The 23094-nt window shown below is 55.3% G+C and overlaps 1 protein-coding gene across 7 annotated transcripts in view; it reads right to left on the bottom strand.

Moving 5' to 3' along the window:
* KCNAB2 (potassium voltage-gated channel subfamily A regulatory beta subunit 2) overlaps positions 1-23094 on the bottom strand; it is a 113113-nt gene that overhangs the window by 51243 nt on the left and 38776 nt on the right. For 2 of the 7 annotated variants that reach the window (XM_025362046.1, XM_025362053.1), the window contains exons 2-3: positions 12051-12179; positions 10827-10868 (exon numbers count right to left, since the gene is read on the bottom strand). In XM_025362046.1, the coding sequence (XP_025217831.1) occupies positions 10827-10868; positions 12051-12127 (119 nt within the window). In that variant the 5' untranslated portion in view covers positions 12128-12179. Of the gene's footprint in view, positions 1-961; positions 1206-6528; positions 6792-10826; positions 10869-12050; positions 12180-17552; positions 18051-23094 lie in introns of those variants that run through there. The other 5 variants (XM_025362018.1, XM_025362062.1, XM_025362028.1 and 2 more) reach the window with 5 other exon arrangements.

The raw sequence follows: 23094 nt of genomic DNA, 5'->3' as shown, positions 1-23094 counted from the left end.
CCTCCCAGGTTCACGCCATTCTCCTGCCTCAGCCTCCCAAGTAGCTGGGACTACAGGCGCCCGCCACCTCACCCGGCTAGTTTTTTGTATTTTTTAGTAGAGACGGGGTTTCACCGTGTTAGCCAGGATGGTCTCGATCTCCTGACCTCGTGATCCACCCGTCTCGGCCTCCCAAAGTGCTGGGATTACAGGCTTGAGCCACCGCGCCCGGCCGCCCCAAACTCTTAATAGGACTTTTCTTTTGATAGGATAGGACTATGGCACTTTCGCTTTCTTTTTCTTTTTTTGAGACAGCGTCTCACTTTTTACATTGTTGCTCAGGCTGGAGTGCAGTGGTGTGATCACAGCTCACTGCACCCTCAAACTCTTTGGGCTCAGGTAATCCTCCCACCTCAGCCTCCCAAGTAGCTGGGACTACAGGTGCATGGCACCACGCCTAGCTAATTTCTTTGTATTTTGGGGTAGAGATGGGGTTTTGTCATGTTGCCTAGGCTGGTCTTGGACTTCTGGGCTCAAGCAATCCAACCACCTCAGCCTCCCAAAGTGCTGGGATTACAGGCATGAGCCACCATGCCTGGCCTCATTTTCTTCTTTTATACATTTTTGTTGTTGTTGAGGTGGTGTCTCGCTCTTGTTGCCTAGGCTGGAGTGCAGTAGTGTGATCTCAGCTCAATGCAACCTCTGCTTCCTGAGTTCAAGCAATTCTCCTGCCTCAGTCTCCTGAGTAGCTGGGACTACAGGCGCGCCCCACTATGCCTGGCTAATTTTTGTATTTTTGGTAGGCAGTGTTTCACCAGGTTGGCCAGGCTGGTCTCGAGTTCCTGATCTCAGGTGATCCACCCGCCTCCGCCTCCCCAAGTGCTGAGATTACAGGTGTGAGCCACCATGCCCGGCCCTTTTATACATTTTTACATGGCTGAAATCAGACTTCCCACCCCAATCCCCCCTGCCCAGCCCTTACCGATACTTCATGCCTGTGCGCTGGGCGGTGCAGCCGTCCAGGGAGAGGCCGTGCATGCGGAGGAAGCTCTCCATGTTCCTGGCCTGGGCAGCTGCCCGCACCTCCCGCAGCCGCTGCAGTTCCAGCGTGTCCGTCTGGCGGACGGGATGCAGGGCCCACTCAGAGTGGCACCTGCTGCTCACGCTCCGCAGACTCTCGCTGTACGTCATGGACAACATGGTGCCGCCTGGCCTGGGAGCCGCCACTGTCCAGACGGTGATGAGTTAGACAGTGTGCCAATGCCCCGCGTGCCCCAGGCTGGATGGCTGGCCCTGGGGCAGGGGGCAGCTGCAGTGAAACATCCTCTAACTAGTGCCGCCACCAGGAGGTCTTGGTGTCTAGGAGTGGGACCCGGCCCCTGGATGTAAACATCTCTTGGCATGAGATTCTCAGTCCGCAAAGCAGTGCTTGCCAGGAACTCTGGCTAAGCTGCCCTTTTCTGCCCCCTGCATCTGTGAGACAAGCACAGGCAAAGCTGCATTCCAGATAGGACAGCTGCACCCCAAGTGTCCAAATGAAAACGGGAGCACAGAGAGCATGCAGAGCCTGAGCCCCCCAAATGCTGAAGACCAGGGTTGATTTTCCGTGGTGACTGTGGTACCACATCACAGTGCTCTCTTGAAGTGGTTCCCAGGGCAAAGCTGTCCCTGGGAAAGCAGCGCAGGGCACAACTGTTGCTGAAGTAAACTCTCCTGTAATTATGCCAGGGAGGCACCTCACCCCTGCATGCCAGGTGGCCCCAACCCGGGAAGGTCCTATTTGCTCCTAGCCTTGTAAAGGGAAATGCTATCTAAACAACACATTCCCTGCTTGTTGAAAGCATCACTGCACCGCAGAGATCTTTGGGCTTCATGCTTTTTGCAAAAGAACAACCAAGCAGAATGCATTTAAGCAGGTTGCAGAGGAGAGTGGCCTGGGGAAATAGGCTTAGTTGGGACAGGGGAGTTTCAAAGATTCTATGTGAAGAACCATTGCTAAATAGTCAGCTGAAATGATGAACGCACGTTCCTGGAAACTAAAAGCAATGTAAATGTCCATCAGTAGGGAAACTGGTTGCCTAAGTGACAATCCATCCACATAGTGGGAATTTGTGCTGCTGTCAAGAATGAGGCGTCTCAACATAGACTGATGTGCAATGAGCCCTGAGAGACAGTGGACAATTAAAAGGCCAAGGGAGAAAGCATGTGTCCAGAACTCAACCACTGGTGTTAATTCATGTGCACAACAATGACTGGACCAGTGAGGGCAGCCTCGGGGCTGAGTCCTCACCCTGCAGAGTCTGTGACAGGGCAATGAGGACAAGGAGGCAGGCTCAACACAAAGGAGGTCCCCAGTCCAGTGACCCTCACCCCACCTGACTGCAGCCTGGGCCATGGCCCAGGTGGACTGCACTGCAGCCCTGTGTCATTGCCAGAGAGAGAAGGTGCAGAGGGGAAGTCACCATTTCAGCTGGGTCAGCTGCACAGGGGGATCCTGGAACCTGGCCTGGGAACTGCAAAAGAACCAGCACTGTCCCCAACTTCTGCCCCAAGAGAGGAAAAGTTCGATTATCCCTGGGGAGGAGCTGGGAGGGCTATCCTGGGAGCTGAGACAGCTACAGAGGCTTTAGCATGGTCCTTGAAGGGGGCTGAGATGTCCTGGAGTTGCCCTAGGCTGGGCCTTTCCTGGGCTGAGCTCCAGGGGCCAAAGGAAGGACCCATAAGGGGCAGGAGTTTGTGATGAGCCCCATGTACCAGGGTCCTTCCAGAATGGGTGACCGGCCTGCTGACCTTTCACTGCTCTGCCCATATGTGCACCCAGAGAGGGGGGCCACCTCCAGGAGCCCCACAGCTGCCTCTTTCGTGGAGGTTTCCCTGCAAGTATTTGTCTGTATCTTATTTGTAGGGACCATCATTCATGTCTGCCCTGTTGTGCCCAGCATGAGGCCTAGCTCAGAGCAGAGCCTACGAATGCCTGTTGCATGAACATGCAATTGAGGTGGGGAAGGTGGGCTCAGAGAAGAGCGAAAGAGAGACCAGCCGGCAAGGAGCCCCTGAGGAGCCCCTACAGGGAGATGGTAGCAGTGTCCACACAGGCCTCGGCCCCACCACCCTGGTCAGGGCTGGATGGCTCCCTCCCCAAAAGCGGGCAGCCAGCTGTCCTCAGGGAGCCTGCCGTGCTGGTCACTCACAGCCTGCACCTCCGTCTGACGGGCATGGCTCCCAGGGGGCCTGTGCTTCCCATCCTACTCTCCGCCCCACGCACACCATGCCACGTGCCTCTTTCCTGCTGTGATCTGTCTCCATTACGCTCGCCATCATCCACCTTGCAGATTCCTTTCTAGCTGTCCTATGTGCTGAATTCACTCCCCTGAAGGTTGGGTCCAGGAGGGTAGGGACCCTTCTGCCTCCTGCCACTGCTGCCTGCTCAGTGCCCATAGGAGTGCCCCTGGTGCACAGAGGAGAGGCTCAGATACTTGTAGAACAGAAACCAAGACCCAGGCTCCAAAAGGCCAACCAGGGCTGTACCTGGGCATTTCCCGGCAGTGCCGGGACAGCAGCTGGCAGGGACACAACTGGCTTCCTGCTTCAGGCCCAGGGGCTCTTTGCAGGTCGCCCTCTCTTGCTGGGGGGTTCCCACGCCAGCAGTTGCATTCACCACTGCTCATTTCTATGCTGCGAGGGATGGTGGCTGCCGGACCTCTGGATGCTAAAGCAGGCAGGTGCCCTGGCGTGGAAAACCCTCTGCCTCCTGGGAGAATCGCTCTGGAGGGCAGAGAGGCCCGGACTCCAGGAGAGGTTCATCTTAGGAAATGAGGCCCTTGGCACCCACAGACAGCAGCACCAGCTTCCCCTCCCTGCCTACTGGCCGGCCACTCCCTTCCCTCCATGCGCGCAGCAGGCAGCTGCTTCTGAGATGGCCGTGTGGCCGGCTGCCAGCCCTGTGTGGGGCAAATGGGGGCCAACTCTTGCTTTCCTGAGGTCTGTGTTTAGAAGGAAGGCCAGCTGGGCAGGCTGCAGCCGCAGGGCTCTTTCTGAAAGGCAGGACCAGCCTCAGACATGCAAGTTCCCTGCCTGGCCCGACCAGGCTGAGATCAATAGTCATTAGCTTTCAAGACATGACTCATGAAAAGCAACCCGGGTCTGGTTTGGCTCTGGAAATGCAGCCAAGGCCCTGGGGTGGGAGGACAAGGTGGCTGAGTGCCCAGCTTCTGGACAGGGACAGCTCTGCTTGTCACCTGCCCATGGTGTGACCCAGGCAGGCACCTTGACCGCTCCTGGCCTCAGCCTCCACATCTGTGCGGTGGGCTGGGCAGAGGCCTGTTGTACCAGGCTGCTGTGGGCTGCGTGAGATGAGGCTTTGGACAACTGGGTGGGAGCTGGTGATGCAGCACGGAGCGAGTCTCTTGGGGGGGCGTGGGATAAGACACCAATTATGATAAATGCCGTGGAGAGAAAAATCCACCAGCAGGGGCCAGCAGGCAGGGCGGGAAGGAATTTGTGACCATAGGCTTGAGTGAGGGGAGTGAGCCACACAGACACCAAATCTCCCTAGAAAATGCTTAACGGGAGAGAACACAGATGTGAATAATCGCCCCCTTCCCAACAAGATGGTGGAGGGCCGAGTGTGGGGATGTGGGTGGGAGAAGGGAGCGAGGGCAGCTCTGTGGGGGCCCGCTTGCAATCTTTCCTTAGAGCTCATCTCGCAGCCCTGGGAGCAGGCCTGCAGGTAGGGGCCCTGTGGCATGGAGGGAGCCCAGAGCCTCTTGCTGCGAGCTTGTCCCCATGGTGCCAGGGCAGGGCTTGGGCCAGGGAACTTGTGGGCACAGAAATGGCAGCCTTTGGCATGGGGTGGAGGGGTGAGGAGCAGGGCTGGTGCCATGAGGGGTCCACGGCTGCTGGATTCCCCTGAAGGTTGGGTCCAGGAGAGCAAGGACCCTTCTGCCTGCTGCCATTGCCCCCTGCCCAGTGCCCACAGGAGTGCCCCATGCACAGAGGAGGGGCTCAGATACTTGTAGAACAGTAACCAAGGCCCAGGCTCCAAAAGGCCAATCAGAGCTATACCTGGGCATTTCCCAGCAGTGCCAGGCAGCCGTTGATGGGGGCGGGGCTAGCTTCCTACCTCAGACCCAGCAGCTCTCTGCAGGTCGCCCTCTCTTGTGTAGGGGAGGGGGCTCCCATGCCAGAACTTGCATCCTTCTGCACAGTGGGGGCTCCCTGTGGTTCTGAAGGGTCATGACTCTGGGAGGGCTGCTCCGGGGGAAGAAGGATGGGAGTAGGCAGAAGGTAAAGGGGCTCTGCCCGTTACCAGCGGTGCCTGGGGACAGAGGACAAAGGCCGGCTCCTCTGGACTCCCTCACACTGGGGCTCTATGCCGGGCTTTTGCTGAAGGAGACTCTAGCAGCGTTAGGTCCTTGGATGAAGGGGCCCCAGTAAGACACTGCAGGGAGGAGGGAGCGGCCTCACTGTCGGGCTCCTGCCTCAGGGTCCCCACTTCTCCTGCGCTCAAGAGCACAGTGACCCTGACTTCTGATTCAAAATATCCCAGATCCCGGCCGCTTTCCAGAGTGAGGGTCTCTGAGCCCTGACACTCCCTCACCACCCTGGTACCAAGAAAAACGAGCCCCTCTTCAATAGCCACTGCTAATTACGTGGCACCTACAGCTTCTTTCCTGGGCTGGGCCTGCCTTGTGCAAATCTATTCTTGTAGGTCAGGGGCCCAGGGGAATTCATGTGAATTAACACCGTGACATGGAAAAATGCAAGGACGATGTTAACCTCATTAAGTCAGTAGGAATCACTACCTCCCCCCAGACTCCTCTACCTGGAATTTCTGAATTGCTCTGTTTACTGAAAGCCAACAAAGCATACATCATGAGACTGAGAAGGAATCCTGAGCGTCTCTTCTGAATGGCGACACCTGTCCAGAGAGCAGGAGCCCAGCCAGAGTTCTCCAAAGCGGAAATGGAAGGGGAGCAGCTACCATTCCGGGGTGCGGTTCTACAACGCACGGCATTGCATCAGTGCAAACACAGAATGATTTTCGCTCAAGAACAACCAGCAAACTGAGGCCCAAACAAGCAGCCCCCCGCTCCCTCGGCACGTGCTTCCTGCACAGACATTTCAGACAAGACCAAACCTCCCCGACAGTGCTCTGGGCAAAACCGGGAAATGCTGAATCTTAATCAACGGTGAACACAGTGAGGTACAAGCTAGACGCACATGTCTCCCGCAGACGGGAAAACAGCGAAAACGGTCAGCCTCGGGCAGGTCTGGGCTGTGAGCAGGCTCAAGCGAGAGGCGTTGCCTGGCTGAAACCCACCGCCGGCCACCCCGTCCATCACAGTCATTCCAAGTTTACCTCAGGCTGGCTCTTTTTTGAGGTCTTCTGCTTTGAAAAAATGTAGAGGGTCTAATTCCAGATCAGACAAAACCATCCCAAAATACCGTCTCCACTGTTTTCATTCCCGCGGATGCGTGCCCCCAAGCGGCATCTCCCCTAGGAGGGTAGCAGCTGCATCCAGTCCTGGGGCTGAAGGGAGGACTCACCTGCCTTCGTGGGGGCGTCTGCTCGTTAAAAAAGCCACAGTCTAGTTTATTAGGGATCACCAGACGCTCTAAGGATCTGGCACGGCGGCTTTTTCATTAGGGAGTGTCACTGCAGGACGTCAGAAGCAATTGGTGAATGAGATAAGTCCCACCAGGTTCGAGTTTTGAGGCAGCGAGTCCATTAGTTCTATTAGGGCGTTTTCATCTCAGCGAAAGAGGCTGAATTATTCACGAGTGCCTCTTCCCCTAAAAGCTCGGGAAGTGCAGTTCCGCGCTGCAACCTGGCAAGGCTGACTCCTGGTGCATGGGGTTGGGGTGCAGCCCAAGGTGGCGGGGGTCCTGCCAGTCCCTCAGGCCTACCCTTGCTGCCTCCACCATCCCCACGTGCCAGAAACACAAACCCTTGGACCCACAGGTCGAAAGGGGCAGGCCTTGCTCTTTGGTATCTGAGTGCGGGACACAGAGCCTGTGGCTTCCACACATCACTCAAATCTGAACTGTGTCTGCAGCAGGGGAGCCAGGGGCCCCGTGGTACGGGACCACCACCCACAGCCAAGGGGGTCTGGAGAGGCCTCTGCTCAACACAGGCAGATGCTCCTCATCTCCTCTGGGGACGCACCTCAGATTGGCATATCTGATACTGCCAGTACCTATAAATGGCAGGAAAGCTCCAGAACCTGCTATTTGGACTCCACACTGCCACTCGCTCGAGGCAGGGACACAGGAGCCCTTCTCCACAGCACATGTCCTGACCTGGGGTTTGGGAAACGCTTTGAGACCACGCCAAACCAGGCTGAGCTCTGGGATGAGGCTAAGTGCTGAGCCCCAACCCCAGGGTCATGACCCTTGGGGTCACTGTGTGTCACAGGATGCCAGCAAAGTCCCAGCGTGACATCATCTTACGGCTGAGAAAGCACGCCAGTGAATGTGGGATTCTGAATGGAAGCGGAACCGTCTCCCCCACAACAAATGGGCAAACAGTGGTAGCTGCCATGGGGGAAGGTGGGGGACAGGAAATCAGTGCCCCAGACACAATGTGGAAGGTAAATGAAGTGGGAGGCTGGGAGTGGACATGGAGTCTGGAGGTGTCTGGCTGCGGGTGACTAGCTGGGAAGGCCTCAGCAATTGAAATGGTTTGTCCCCAAAGGCCCAAGCCCACTGTCAGTTCCCCACATGTCGCCCTGGTCGGGGGGGCCTGTGCCTCACTACTGGGTGGTGGCTGCAGCCTAACGTGCTCCGAATGGGGCCCTCTCCTTCCCTGGGTCCACTGCTCCACTCTGTCCCTCTCTGTCTCAGCACCTGCCCATCAGTGGTCAAGCCCCGTGGACGTGGCTTCTGACATCCTTTTCTCAGGCCCTGCACCCCTTCATTCTCTCCATGCAGTTCCTGGAGCTCAGCCATCCTGCACCTTTCCTGGACACTGTCTGGTCTCCTTGCATTAGCCTCTCTCTTCCCTGTCTTACTCCCTGCTACCAGGCTTCCTTCCTAGAGCAGATCTGTGACCCCTGCCCTGCTCAAACACCATAGATGGCTCCCCAGTGCCCTCTGAGTGCCTCCGAGCCCTGTTGCTAGGCATTCGAGGCCCCCCACCAACATCCACCTCTACAGCCTGCCTCTCTTTATTCTCCATCATGTCCGTGATGGCCCAGGCTGGGAACTGTTGCTTCCTGTTCTCTGTGCACACTTCTGAGCTGCAGCTCAGGCTGTTGTATCGACTGGAATGTGCTTCCCGCCTCTGTGGTGAATCCTGCCCAGCCTTCAAGGTCCAGATCCAAGCCCCTGCTGCCTTCTCCACAAAGCCTTCCTGGCTCTCGGCCGGCTGTGGCCCCTCCTTTCTCGAACCCAAAAGGCTCTTTGGGCTTCTCCTAGGATGTGCTTTGCCTTCTGGAGATCACTGGAGCTATTTGAGACCTGGGGTACATGGAAGTATTGCTCCCAATCCTTCGCTCCTCTCTGTACTCATGCCCTTTGCCATGTGACTTTATAGCTCCTCCCACTGGTGGGGGCAATATATTTCCAGCCCCTTGACTTTGGGCTGGTTCATGAGACTTACTTTGGTCAAAAGCGTATGAGCCCAGAGGTGACAGCGCTCCGACCCCAACCACAGGCCTTAAGAGACCCTGCATGTTTCTGCTTTTCCTCTGGTACTTTTGCCATGGGAAGGACATGCCTGGGATAGGCCCCAGTTAAGGACGGGAAGATGGAGGACATGGGGATTCAACTTGCAGCTTGGAGACAAACCCAGCCGAGCCAGCTTAGACATGCTGCCTGGTCAACCAGCAGACACAGGAGCAAGGAAGAGATGCCGATTGCTGTGTGGCACTGAGTTTTGGAGCTGTTTGTTATGCAGCATTTGGTGGACAGCTGATTGGCACAGTGTCCTACGTCTATTCCTTTCCTGGGAGCTGAATGCGGGCAGGGCACATGCCTCTAACACCTGTGCCCTGTGAGAGGGCTAGGCCTAAGTAACTGAAAGAACCATCCAACAGCCATGTTTAGTGGCATGCTTGGAGTGATGAGGTGCCCTACTAGGAGTGGCCCCCAGCCTGTTAACAAGGACCCTAGCCCTTAGAGGTTATCTCCAGAGCCCCCACAATAGACACCCAAGTGACCCCCTGGATATCCAAGGGGTAGGATGGCCAGAGCCTGTGGGCACTGGAATTGGGGCTGAGAGCCTAGAGGGTAAGCTTCAGAACTTCCCTTGGGGCCGGGCAGGCCACCTGGAAATGAAGGTTCTCATGCACAGTGTTCCCAGGGGATGGACAACATGTTGAGGCTGTGGGGTTTTGAGGGCCGTGAGTGGGCTGGAAGGCTCTCACTTGGTCACACTGGACAATTTACTTGGCCCCTCCTGGGGCCAGGCCCTTGGAGCTGGCTGGTCTGTACCTGTGGGCAGGTCTTTTGAGCTGGCATGTCTGCACCTGGGATTTTCCTGCCTGCTCATCGGACCTCACCCCTTCCCTTCGAGGACTGAGGCTGCCCCAGGCTCCCTGAGGATGCAGTTCAGGTACACGTTTCGTTTCACTGATGAAATCCCCTGGGATGAGCGGTGTATATTTGTTAGGATGTGTTACACCATGCATACATACATCATAATACAAACATTTCATCCAGGAAAAGCATTTGCAAGCCTGAGTTCAGATTTAACTATTTTAAGCAAAATCTTATCTACCAAAATTTCAGTAGGATCCAAGAGTTGGCCATGTCTTCAGAGCTCCCCGTAAGCAGCAGGACCTCCCAGGAGGCACTGAAGGCGTGGCACAGATCACTCTGAGCATCTAGGTCTATGGTCCCCGTCAGAGGTGCTAAGGCTGGCGATGGCCCAGGGCGGGGGCAGAGAGAGAGAAAAGCCACATGGAAATACATTGCCATCCCCATGCCCACTGCCTGGTGCATTGACAACGACCCCCAAAGCACTGTCACCAGGTGTCCGGGTCCAAATAGAGAGACCTCCTGGCCTGACCGCCAAGATGCAGCAATGCATACCAGCGACCTACTGCCAGAAGCCGTGCCGATTCCCCAAACAGTCCCAAGGCATGGGGAGGCTGCCCACGGGCTCCAGGCAGCCCTGACATTTTACTTCCTAGGGTTGGAGGCTGCACCAAGAACATGCATCCCCTGCATTACAGGTGAGGGAGAAGCAGCCCAGGGGGAGGAACGGGTCTCCCCGAGAGCATCCTGTGGGGCCCTAAGCCTGGCATCTTGATGCCACGTCCCACTGGGGCATGGTCTCTTGCCAGGTGAATGTGCCCGGTTTGTTAATTCACCAACAGAGAAACACATCAGAAAGATGTCACTAATCCAAGTCATATCAGTACTGCACACCCCCAAGCAGGCATTAACTTTCAATGAGCCTGAGGAGCTCTGTGAGTTCCAGATCAGCTCAAACCCACAGGCAAAGGGGGAACGGATGGGCTCGCCACGTCCTGTACTCTGATAACGGAAGCAGCACAAGCCGGCGACCACAGGAAGGCGTCTCCTGCGCTGCCTGATGAGGGAAGCTTTAACGGTAGATTTGGCTGAGAGCTTGGCAGTCATCAAAAGCCCATTTGCTCAAATCAAAGCAAACTTCTGGCAGATCAACACATACAATTAACCTGACTTCACATTTTCCATCAGGACATTGCACAGTGTCCTGTGGGGGTAGGCACGGAGGGTGACAAGCAGAGCCTGGGGGTCTCAGGGGGCTTTGGCTTCACAGAAAACACCAGCACACCCTGCTCGGCAAGGGTGCAGTCCTCCCGCCCACTCCCTGGCCTTCGGCTCGCTGGGTTTTAGGGAGAATGAAGACTCATTACCTGTAAAACTGGAGCTGTCTTTTGGGACTCCCATACCGAGTACTTCGGACAGCAATGGAGGAAAGAGAAAAAGGAGAAAGGGAGAGAAGAGAGAGAGTCCACAGTTGGCATCAACCCCAGCAGGTGCAGGTCAGAAAGCACCACCAATGTCTCATGCCCCTGGGCCCCCCACCAGCCGCCTGCTCAGGGCAGTCTCTGAGGATGCACATCGGGTGCCAAATACTCTGCAGCAGCGCCACCCGGTGGCCACAGGCAGAGAGCCGGAGCCAGTTTTCTGGACACCAAGGGCTCCTTCCATGCCAGGCCCTATTTTCCGTGGTGAACCTCCGGGTGAGGGTTGGTTTGGATTGCACATGCTTCGGGACTTGCTTTGCAATATGCTTGTGGGCAATGGCTCAAAAACCCTTCAACCCAGACGTGCAGAGAGCCCGCGTGCTGGCAAGCCCGCACGTGCCTGCCGGGCTTTTTAGGACAGACACTGCCTTTCCCTGTGGCTGTCACAGACATGGGCTCTGGCTCAGGCCCCAGTGATTATCTGGAAAGGTCTGGCTGCCCAAGACCAATGGGCTGCTGGGGTACTGCCTGTGCCTGCATCTTTCTTGGGTTCTGTGCTCTGCCCCCAGAGGCTCAGCTCTCACTGGACGCCCTCTGCAGCCAGCACTGCCGTTCAGCACTGTTTATGGTGCAGACAGAAACACCCAGGGCTGCAAGCGGAAGTGAGTTCCACAGGAGGGGGTCAGGGTGCCCTGGGAACATTTGGTTGTCCCCACTCCCTCAGGTGTTGGGAAACCGGTAGACGTGGTTCCCCAAAGGCCTGCAAGGTCGTGATCCTCGCTCAGGGGAAACTGGCGGGGCCACAGGGCCCGTGATGTATAAAGTGGGAGGAACAGAATGCTGGGGTTGGCCCTGCACTCACTGTTGGGCCCTCTGTTAACCTCAAACGAGGTATTTCGGAAGGGTCAGGGACAAGAAAGGAGTCTACTCCGGCTCAAACCCCCTGGAAAAGTTTTGCTTTTTCTTTCCTACTTGGGTTTTTAAAGCCCCTGCTCCTTTCTTGGAGAAAACGCTCACCGGCGTGCACCTCGAAACCCCGTGGAAGGCAGAAGCCTATGGGCCCTGCTTGGGCCCTTCCTCCTCCAGAGGGGAGGACAGTGGCCTTGGGAACCCCTCCTGGAGGCAGGACTGACCCTGGGAGGGGGCCTGAGTGAGGGGGTGGGAGGTCACCTGTAGATCATCCCGGGGGAGCCCGTCTGCCGCAGGGAGAGCCGAGCCGGGGAGCCCGTCGTTGACTCTGGATACATGGAGCCAGCCTCACTTGTTCAGACCTGCTGGATTTTTTACAGTGGAAAAATTCTGGAAGAAAAGCAAAATAAGGGAGGGGAAGAGGGTGGTGGTTAAAAAAGATCAACCAGGTTCGGCCGGGAGACTCTGGGATCACAAAGGCCTAGGAGACTGTCTGGGTTCAGGGTATCGGGGAGCCCCTCAGCAGAGAGACAGACCGACAGACAGACAGGCAGACAGACAGCAGGGAGGCAGGCCCATGGGCTCAGGAGGGACTGGAGAGCAGGTGACAACTGTGAGAAGGGTTTCCACACTCCATCACTGCACATTCCCACCCTACATGTCGTGGGGGTCCTTTCACACCAGCCCAGCTGTTGTTCTGAAGCCGCAGGTATAGGTTCTGCTGCTCACATGGTGCAGAAGAGACCGCCCAGGGGGCATCTGTGTACTTTCTGAGCTCCTGAGTGCACTGCTGTCCCCCAGGGTCATCGTTGACACTGTCCCTTGCCCTGACTCGAGCCCAGTGCAGCTTCCTGGTGCTGCCACTGAGCTCCTAAGTCAGGCAGCTTGTCAGATGCCACTGATGTCCCCTGCTCCTGGGATTCCTGCCCTTGGGCAGCCCCTGCCCTGGAGTGTGGGCTAGACCTAGCAAGTCACTTCTAACCAGCAGAACATGGCAAAGGTAATGGCAAGACTGCCACTTCTGTCTTGCTAGAGACTGTCCCTCCTGGCTCTGATGAGGCAAGCTGCGGTGTTGGAGAGGCCCGTGGGGCAGGAACTGAGGGCAGCCTCGGGCCAACAGCTGGTGAGAAGCTGAGCCCTCAGCCGAACAGCCCAAAGAAAGGAGTCCTTCAAACGAATAAGCGAGCCTGGAGGTGATCCTTTCCTACCAGAGGTTTCCAAGGCGAGCCCAGCCCTGGCCAGCACCTCGACTGCAGCTCAGCAGTCCCAAAGCAGCAGACCCAGCCCTGCTCTGCCCCAATACCTGACCCACAGGAACCAGGAGATCTCACTCTGGGCGGTTTGAAGATGCAGGGTTTGTGAAGAGCTGTTACAGCAGCATTGATAATGAGTACGGCTACCAATATCCAGCCGTCCACCCACCTCTCCGGCTTCCACCCTTGGGCTGAGCCACTGCTGTCTTTCACCTGAACTCCTGGGTCCCCTCCCAGTGGCTTCCCCCACCACCTCCTGAACCCTCTCAGCCCTGCACGCCTTGCTCCACCTGGCTGGCTGCTGGCTTGGGGCTTCTATTTTCAAAGCAAATCTGGTCCCATGCTCTTTCCTCCCTCTCCCAGGCACTGCCCCCCAGGACCCTTCGCTCTGCCACCTGACCCTCGGCCCAGGCCCCTGACCTTCCCAGCAGGCTGAGCTCACACTGCCTGTGGACCCTTGTACTTGCGGCTCCTTCTACTGGCTGCACCCTTGCTGCAGTGCTTCTCAGCGCCATGAGCCCCGACTGTGAGGCTCAGGGGTCCCTGCCACTCCCCAGCCAACACCACGTCCTTGCTGCCTGCACACGGGTCTGTGGTGCCCCAGTTCCCTCTCTGGGGGGGTGCGTTCCAGGAGGGCAGTGGTTCTGTGGGTCTCGCTCGCTGCCGCACCCCCATGCCTGGAACGGGGCTCGGCTTTTGGAAGGACAAAGGACCCCTGATCCAAAATAATGTGGTCCCGCACCCACGGGCAAAGGGATGGCCTGGGCTCAAAACACAGCCCCACCCGTCCACAGCAAGCCATGAAATTGGTGGGAAACCTGACACTTAGCCAAGTGGTGGATTGGCTTTGTTTTTTCCCCCTCTTCTTTTTCCCCAGAACAGTGACCTCCTGTCACCAGGGAGCCGGTGTCCTCGGAAGAAAAGCAAAGTAAGGGAGGGGATTCACAAACAGCCTCTGTCCCTGGGGTCCAGGCAGCGCAGGTCTAGGTCCCCCAATAACAGAGGTCACCTCTGAGTGGGCAATGTGAGCCCATGTGCAGACCTGCTAGTAAAACGGGACCAGCCTGGAATACTAGCACTTTGGGAGGCCAAGGCAGGTGGATTGCTTGGGCACAGGAGTTCGAGAGCAGCCTGGGCAACATACAGACTTTTTTTTGTAGAGACTCAGCCTCCACAAAAAAATAAAAAAATTAGCTGGGCGTGGTGGTGCATGTCTATAATCCCAGTTACTCAGGAGACTGAGGTGGGAGGATCGCTTGAGCCTGGGAGGTCGAGGCTGCAGTAAGCCATGATCGTGCCACTGTACTCCAGCCTGGGCGATCCTGTTTCAAGTAAACCAAAATGAAAACCAAAAACAAAGATAGAAGATGCAGAGAAGATCCAGCACCATGCTAACCTCAGAGGAAGTGGTGGGGCTTGGTGACGATCCCCTGGAGTTTTATTCTTAAAGACCCTCATTCAGGCCAGGCACGGTGGATCACACCTGTAATCCCAGAGCTTTGAGAGGCCAAGGCTGGTTACCTGGCTTTGGGGTGACTGAATCCCTGCAGTACTGGGGGGCTGGAGGGGCCTCCAGGGCAGCCTCTCTTTGAGCCCATTAGCAGCTCACGCGTTTTGCTCTTAGATGACTCAGAGGCAGGAAATCAAATCATCTCACTAAAGCCGTTAAAAAACCGTTGTTAAACTCCTAAAGATGCTGTGCTTTTGATCAGAGGACAGTGCATTTCTTCATGCACGGAACACTGGCTGAGCACTACTGCTGTGGGAGGCTGCCCCTATAAGCAGTGGAGTTCCTGTCCCCAGGCTCCCCTGAGTAGCTGAGGGACGTGGACAGGAAACCAAGGCTGCAGAGTGGAGGGTTCTGCTGAGAGCAGAGTCGTCTCCACAGCCCGTCCCCAGGGAGCCCCCATGGAGGCTGCATAAGCAACTATGGCCCATAGGAGGCAGGATGTCCTCACACTGGCTTGCAGAAGGGGATGGGAGCTGGGATGCCTGTGCCTTTAACAGGGTGTGTAGCCCACCCCACACCTCGCTCTCTCTTGGGTCTAGCTGCTGAGCTAACTTCCAGAATTCCGGAATCACAAACTCAACTTGGGTTGGAAACAGTGCAGGGACTGAGTCACTGGCTCCATGAATGTGGGGTGGGGTCCAAGAATCTGCATTTCTCATAAGTCCCGGGTAACGCTGATGCTGCAGGCCCAGGGACCATGCTTTGAAGACCCCTGGCCTGGAAGCGAGGTCGAGGGCCAGGAGTCTAAGCAGGCCAGAGCCAGCCTGCTGCCTATTTTTGTAAATAAAGTTTTATTGGAACACCTCCATGTCCGTTTGTTTATGAATCCTCTCAGGCTGCTTTTCAGCTCCAAGGGCAGGGCTGAGGAGCTGCAACAGACTGGCTGGCTGGCAAAGCCTAAATTATTTACTACCCGGTCCTTTACAGAAAGAGTCTGTGGGCACCTGCTCTATGCCATCTTCTCTCCCAGGCTCAGGGGACACCTCGCAGCTCCTCCCTTCCCACCCCACACTCAGCTGCCGCTGCTGCTTCCCAGACCCCTGAGAAAACACAAGCAACCAGAAGCCACCTTCCCCAGACAGAGACGTGATCAGTGCTCAAAGCCGCCTGCCTTCCTTCCTGTGGCTACCCAGTGAACCGGCTCCACAGTGTCCACGGCCACGTGGCCGCCCCCAGCCCCACACCCACTCAATCTCATTCCTCCTTCTTCAGGAGGCATTGCCAGCTGCAGCCAATGAGTTATTTCTCTCACCTCCAAAGAAAACAAAAAGCACAGTTTCTGTTTGTGTGTGTGTTTTTTTTTTTGAGACAGAGTCTCACTCTGTCACCCAGGCTGGAGTGCAGTGGCGTGCTCTCGGCTCACTGCAACCTCTGCCTCCTGGGTTCAAGCGATTCTCATGCCTCAGCCTCCCGAGTAGCTGGGATTACAGACGTGCGCCACCACGCCTCGCTAATTTTTGTATTTTTAGTAGAGACGGGGTTTCACCATGTTGGTCAGGTTGGTCTCGAACTCCCGACCTCAAGTGATCCGCCCGCCTTGGCCTCTCTAAGTGCTGGGATTACAGGCGTGAGCCATCTCATTTGGCCTAAAAAGCACAGTTTCTTAGACCCACTTTCTTCTCCACTGTTTCTTGCCTTCCATTCATTCACAAGAAAATTCCTCAAAAAGTTTTCCTTCAATTGTCTGCGATTCCTCTCCTTCCAGCTCATAAACTGTCTCCAATCAGCCTCTGCCCTCACGACTCTGTGGGAGCAGCACTTGCCAAGGTCGCGGTAACCTCTTCATTGCTAGGTCCAGTGGTGGCCATGGTATCAGGGCGACAGAGGTGCTGCCTGCGGCTTCCCCAGCTCCCGGGACTCCATGCCCCCCTCCCATCCCTCCGGCCACTCCTTTTCAGTCTCCTGGGCTTCTTCCTGCTCCTCTCTGTGCTCCAGCGGCTGCCCTTGTTCAGGCCTTGAACCTCTTCTTTTCCATCCCCATGAAACCCCTCAGATTTCTGCCCATCTCATGGCTCTGAACCCTGTCGCTATGCTGCAGACTCCACCCTGTGAACCCCAGAGCTGTTTATTCCCTGCCTGGCTCAGTTATGAGGGTGGGGAATGTGTGCCTCGGATTCCCGGGTCAGACACTGAGCTCCCAACTGCCCTCACCCCCAGCCCAGTTCTTCCCAGGGTGGTCTCAGCTGAGTAAAGAGCTCCCCACCCTCCCAGGTGTCAGTCCCACCCCCGGGAGTCACCTTGATTCCTCCCTTCTTCCCATGTCCCGCTTCCCACATCCAATCCAGCCCTGGGCCAGGGGCCCGTGCCTCTCCCTGTCTTCTCCCAGGCCCAGGCTGCCACTGGCTCTCGTGCTGCTCCTCCCAGCATTCCCTGCGCCCACCTCCACCCCAACTGGCCGATTCTATGCAGCCAGGGTGATCCTCCCAGAACATAAGTCAGATTATGTCACTGCTTTGCTCCAAACCTTCCAACGGCTTCCATTCCATTCAGAGCCAAAGTCCAATCTCAACAGTGGGTCCACAACCTTTCTAGCCACATCCCCCTGCTGAGTCCCTCACACACTGGCCCCTGACACACTGGCTCCCTGGGGGTCTGTGAACCCAGCAGACAGATTCACTCCCACCTCAGGGCTTCATGCACTCCCCCTCCTCCTGCCCGAATTCAACTTCTGACCACCACGGTCTGCCTGAGCCCCCTCCCACGTTTGCCTCTTTATGCCAAGGTCACCTTCTCATGGAGGTCTTCCCTGGACACCTCCCTCACATCGCAGTCCCCGTCTCCCCCATGCTCCCGGTCCCTCCCCTGGGCTGTTTCTCCCCAGCGCCTGTCACCTGCTCACACGCCTTCTCCTCCACCTACTCGTCTCGTTTATGCTGTCTGCCCACCAAGATGCCGGCTTCGGGAAAGCAGGGAGATTTGTCTGCTGGTTCCCAGCTGTGCCTGGCACCTAGTAGACACGGAACAGGTATTTGTTGAGTGAATGAATGAGCGGGTGGATGCCTCTGTGACCCAGCCTGCTGAAGGCTGGAGCAGAGAGAGCACTGGAGAGGCAGCTGGGGCTCGCGGTCTGCGTTACTGCAGGTACACGGCCCACGGCGCTGGGGACGGGCTCGCATGTGGAACAAGGGCAGCTTTCTCCGGAGGGTGCAATGCCCGCTGTGTCCAGCGGGGGTGCTCAGGGCAGCTCCAGGTGCAGGGACAAGTGGCACCGCTGGTCACTCTGGGGGAGGCGTCCCTAGGAGGCCACCTGTTCCACTCCCCACCCCTCTGGACTCCGAGAAGTGTTGACCCGAGGTCAGGCTGTATCTGTGCTAGCAGCCAGCTCTCCAGCCTGCAGCCACAGGCGGGAACTGTACGCCGTTTGATGACCACTTTACAAGGAACTGTGGGCCACGAACACAGCCTCTGTGTCATTCCTCACCAGGGTTCCACCACCTTTGCCACCTCCCAGGGAGGAGGGGACGGTGAGATTTCCCCACAGCCCCCGCTTTGCATTTCAGGATGTAAGACACACAGAGGCAGAGCCCAGGGTCCACCTTCTCGAGCTGCAGACGCCACTGTCCAATCAGGAGCGACTGTATCTGCCAAGCAGCCAATCCCTGTGGAGCCAACATCCTAAGGGGGATGCTGTGAGTTCCAGGCTGGCGCAGTGGTTCCTTCAGCACAGAGGGAGGCAGACACGGCTAAGCTGGGTGGCCCCGGGCTCCCTGACACCGCCGGGACTTGGGAGAACAGGCTTCAGAAACCGCTTGCCAACACACTAGACCCAAGAGGGGAGCCTAGCAGCTGAGGGGGTGCAGGGCCCAGGGTCCAAGCAGGGAGCCCACAGGCTAGGTCCCTCCCATCAGCTCCACTTCCACTTGGTCTGTGCGTGACCTGGAGCAAATCTTCTGGATTTAGATTTGGAGAAACTGAAGCATGGAGCATTCACACAGGCCTGCCTAACTTCTCATGGAGCAAAGAGAAGCAAGATGTGAAAATGCTTGGAGCCCAGGAAGGAATCCAGTCATTAAATCCTCTTTCCCTTTACGTGGTTGGCTGACAAAGACAGGGGACCTAGGAAGGTCAGGAGGCTCCCTCTACAGGCATTTTCTTTCTTCCTACCAACTTACTACTTTGAAAACTTTCAAACCTCATAAAAGTGGAAATAATTAGAATAGCAATAAATACCCATATACTCTTCATCCCAATCATACACCAATTGTTTACCTCTTGTCTCACTTGCATGCATTCCCGCTCCTCTCCTACCCTTTTCCTCTCTCTCCACGTACATACGCACACACACGCACACGCATACATGCACAGGCATACACATGCACACACACCCACATGCACACATACAGGCACACATGCAATGCACATGCACACATATGTACACATGCATACACACCCACACGCATGCACACACCCACATGCACGTGCACACCCACATGCACACATGCGCACACACCCACATGCACACATGCACACACACCCACATGTGCACACACCCACATGCACACACACACTTTTCTCTGAACTGTCTGAAAGTGCGTTGCAATCCCCTGAGCTCCACCCCTCAATATCTCAGCACTCATCTGAGAGTTTTGTCTTAACCACACCACCAGCACTCTACCTAAGATACTTAGTTCAGTATCGCCTGATCCTCTATTGGGTGTTCCCAATTATTCCAAAATAACTCCTACAGCTTTACAAAAATCTGGGATCCATTCAAGGCTCACAAATGGCGTTGGTTATTTCTCTCTCATCTCTCTCAATCTAGAAGCAACCCCCCATTTTTTTCGTTTTTGTTTTTTATGACACTGACCTTTTTTGAAAAGTTCAGGTCATCTGTCCTGCACACAGTCCCTCGGTTTGGATTTGTCTGACTGCAGTTTCAGGATTCAATTTAGCTGAACCTTTTTTGGGGGGTCTTTTCCTTCTCATGCATCCAGGAAGGGACAAACAAGCGAGTTTGCCCATCGAGGACAAGACCAGGTCTGGCCGTTTGGTTAAGGTGGTGTCTGCCAGGGCACAGCTCTTTCTTTTCTTTCTTTTCCTTCCCTTCCTTCCCTTTCCTTCCTTTCCTTCTCTTTCTTTTCTTTTGTTTTGTTTTCTTTCTTTTTCTTTGATGGAGTCTCGCTCTGTCGCCCAGGCTGGACTGCAGTGGCATGATCTTGGCTCACTGCAACCTCTGCCTCCCGGGTTCAAGCAATTCTCCTGCCTCAGCCTCCCAAGTAGCTGGGACTACAGGCGTGTGCCACCACACCCAGCTAATTCTTGTATTTTTAGTACAGATGGGGTTTCACCATGTTGGCCAGGATGGTCTCGATTTCTTGACCTCATGATCTGCCCACCTCGGCCTCCCAAAGTGCTGGGATTACAGGCATGAGGCACTGCACCCGGCCACAGCTCTTTCTATTTTTCGTGATTAACCAGGAATCACAGGGAAGGTTCTTGAAGGCTGTGTGAATATTCGGTTCCCCTATGACCCCCAAGTGGAGGTGTTTTCTCAACTGTAGTTTTTCTAGAAAGGCCAAATATGTTGCCAGTTTGGGATCTGAATGCAGAGTTGGTGAGAGAACAGGAAGCTGAGTTTATTTAAACACAGAAAGGAATCCTGGGGGTCTTGAACTGTCATGAAAGCCACAGCCCCAGGAAGGCATCGCTGGTGAGACACTTTCTGGGACTGATGGAAAGCCCACAGCACCCCTTTATGGGACTCTGGCTCCTGGGGCAAGCCTGGGTCATGAGATCTAGGGCTAGCAGTTTCCTCCCCATGCTGCCCCATGCCCTTCTCTTTCTTTTTTGAGACAGGGTCTTGCTCTGTTCCCCAGGCTGGAGTGCAGTGGCCTGATCACGGCTCACTGTAGCCCCAACCTATAGGGCTCAAGGGATCCTTCCACCTCAGCCTACCAATTAGCTGGGATCACAGATGTGTATGGCCGAGCCTGGCTAATTTTGGTATTATTATTATTACTCTTATTTTTTATAGAGATGAGGCCTTACTCTGCAGCCCAGGCTGGTCTCAAACTCCTGGGCTCAAGCCATCCTCCCGCCTCAGTCTCCCAAAGGGTTGAGATCATAGGCGTGAGCCACTGCATCCGGCCCGGGCTGGCAGTTTTTTGGAAAAGGTGGACCCATACATGATTCTAGGCAAGGACACACAAGGAAGAGTAGCCCCAGACTAAATGGATAAATGGGGCAAAACTCCCTGGGGCACAGCTAACCAAGGCAAGGGCCTCTCTTGGAGCCTCAGTTTCCTCATCTGCAGAATGGGAGGCCTGGGACCACAATTTCTCTGTTGACGCTAATGGTAAATGACTATTATTTTGGGGCCAAATGTGCCCTGGGGGTCTGAGTAGGAGCTCTGGGGGCATTGTCTCTGATTCCTTCAACCTCAGCGTCAAAGATGGAGTCTGTACCCTGCCAGAGCCACTTGAACTGCCTGCATGAGCTGGGAAGAAGTCAGTGCACCCAGGTGAGAGGAAATAAGTGAATGGCTTAAGCCAAGAAACCACAAGGGAAGGTCAGGACTGAGCCCAGGAGTCAAGGACAGAAGACACTTTCTGATTTGACCTGATTTGGGGACAACCTGTTACGGTTACCCACATGTTCTGGTTGAGAGAGCTGGCACCTGATTTACATAGGGAGGGCATGAGGCTATGGGAGGTGGAGTTACTGACCCCCAATGCCTCACTTCTCCCAGCATCCACGTCCTTTGCTGTGTGACTTTGCTGCCTCTCCCAACACACACATACACCTACACACACATACAAATGTACCCACTCACATACATACACACACCTACACATACACACACATACCTACACACAGAAACATACACACACATCTACACACAAACATATGTACACGCCTACACACATACATACATATACACACACACACATACCCCTATACATGTACCTACATACATATACACATACCTACACACATACACAGATACATACACATACACACATACCTACACACGTACACACATATAGACATACACACATATGTACACACATATACACACATATGCACACATACATACACACATATACACAAATATGCAAAAAGACAGACATACATACGCATGCGCGCACACACACACACACATCAGAGGGGTGAATTCCTGGCCTTGCCCTCCTGTGTAGCCATGTGCCTTGCTTTGGTAACTGGAAGGTGAGCAGATGCTTCAGTCACAGGAGACTTGCCCCTAAGCCTCTGCCATCGTCATGGGACACACACGCCCCAGTCCACCCTGCTACATACGCAAGAGCCACCCCACCTAGACCAAACAACCCCAGCTTCTCTGTGACGTGGAACCAGCAGCTGCCCCATGAGTACATGATAAATAAATGCTTGGTGTAGCCGCCAGCAGCATCATTATACAGAATTCACCTTAGCGCTTAACCCCAGGGCTCCAGGGAGCAAGTTCTGCTTTGATTTAATCTCCAGGGTCATACTTATAAACACTGAATTAGAAGTCCAGTGGGTACCTGGAAACCTACTTCCAGTTCCTGCAAAAGGCAGTATCTGTCTCTTTATTGTAGATTCTGGAGTACAAAACATTTGAGCTGGCCGGAACTTTCCTTTGGTGAGGAGTCTTGATCCAAAGTCAGTACTTTGAGGCTGGAGAGGATCTCTCTTTAAGCTGAAATCTTACCATTGCAGACTGCACATGCTCCTCTCTTCTTTGGGAGCTGGTTGATGACATTATTCCAACCTCTTTGGGTGACTGAGGTGATCAGTCTGGGCTCCTGGGAAGGAGGTTAGGTCCAGTCAGTGGTTTCGATCTGGGCTTTGGAGTTGGTGCTGACTGGAGTCCTCACTCAGCCATGTGCTGGTCTATGACTTTGGGCAGGCTTCCCTGTGTTAGTTTCTCCATCTGTAAAATGGGATGATAACGAGGGAGGACTCAGTGTGCTAACAGGTAGGGGTGTGCTGCGGGGGCCGCAGGAGCTGGGACTAGCTTGTGTCCTGCCCTGGTGTCACATCAGGCACAGGTGCAGGGAAGACTCTGGCCCCAGGTCTGGGAGTGCCTCCTGGGGAGTCACTGACCACAGCTGCTTCCTGGACATCTGCGCCATCTGCATGACGGCAGGTGAAGCTGCTCTTGTACGGTGCGCCCTGGGCAGCAGTCTTACCGGGAAAATCAGTGTTTGCGGGTCCTCAGCCTTGCTACAACACCTGCTCTTCTGGCTGCTGGTCTCCTTGGCTGTCAGGAGGCTTCTCTGTCTTTTCCACTTTCCCGGAAAAGGTTCATCTTTTTTTTTTTTCTTTTTTTGAGATGGAGTCTCTTCAGTTGCCCAGGCTGGAGTACAGTGGTGCGATCTTGGCTCACTGCAGCCTCTGCCTCCTGGGTTCAAGCAATTCTGCCTCAGCCTCCTGAGTAGCTGGGACTACAGGTGCACACTGCCACACCCAGCTAATTTTTTTTGTATTTTTAGTAGAGATGGGGTTTCACCATGTTGGCCAGGATGATCTTGATCTCTTGACCTTGTGATCCGCCCGCCTCAGCCTCTATAAAAGTAAAGGCTCATCTTTTAGAGATGTG

Source organism: Theropithecus gelada, chromosome 1 (genome assembly GCF_003255815.1).
Source record: "Theropithecus gelada isolate Dixy chromosome 1, Tgel_1.0, whole genome shotgun sequence".
NCBI lineage: Eukaryota > Metazoa > Chordata > Mammalia > Primates > Cercopithecidae > Theropithecus > Theropithecus gelada.
The sequence above is the reverse complement of the archived record's forward strand: the minus strand, read 5'-3'. Positions and strand labels throughout refer to the sequence as shown.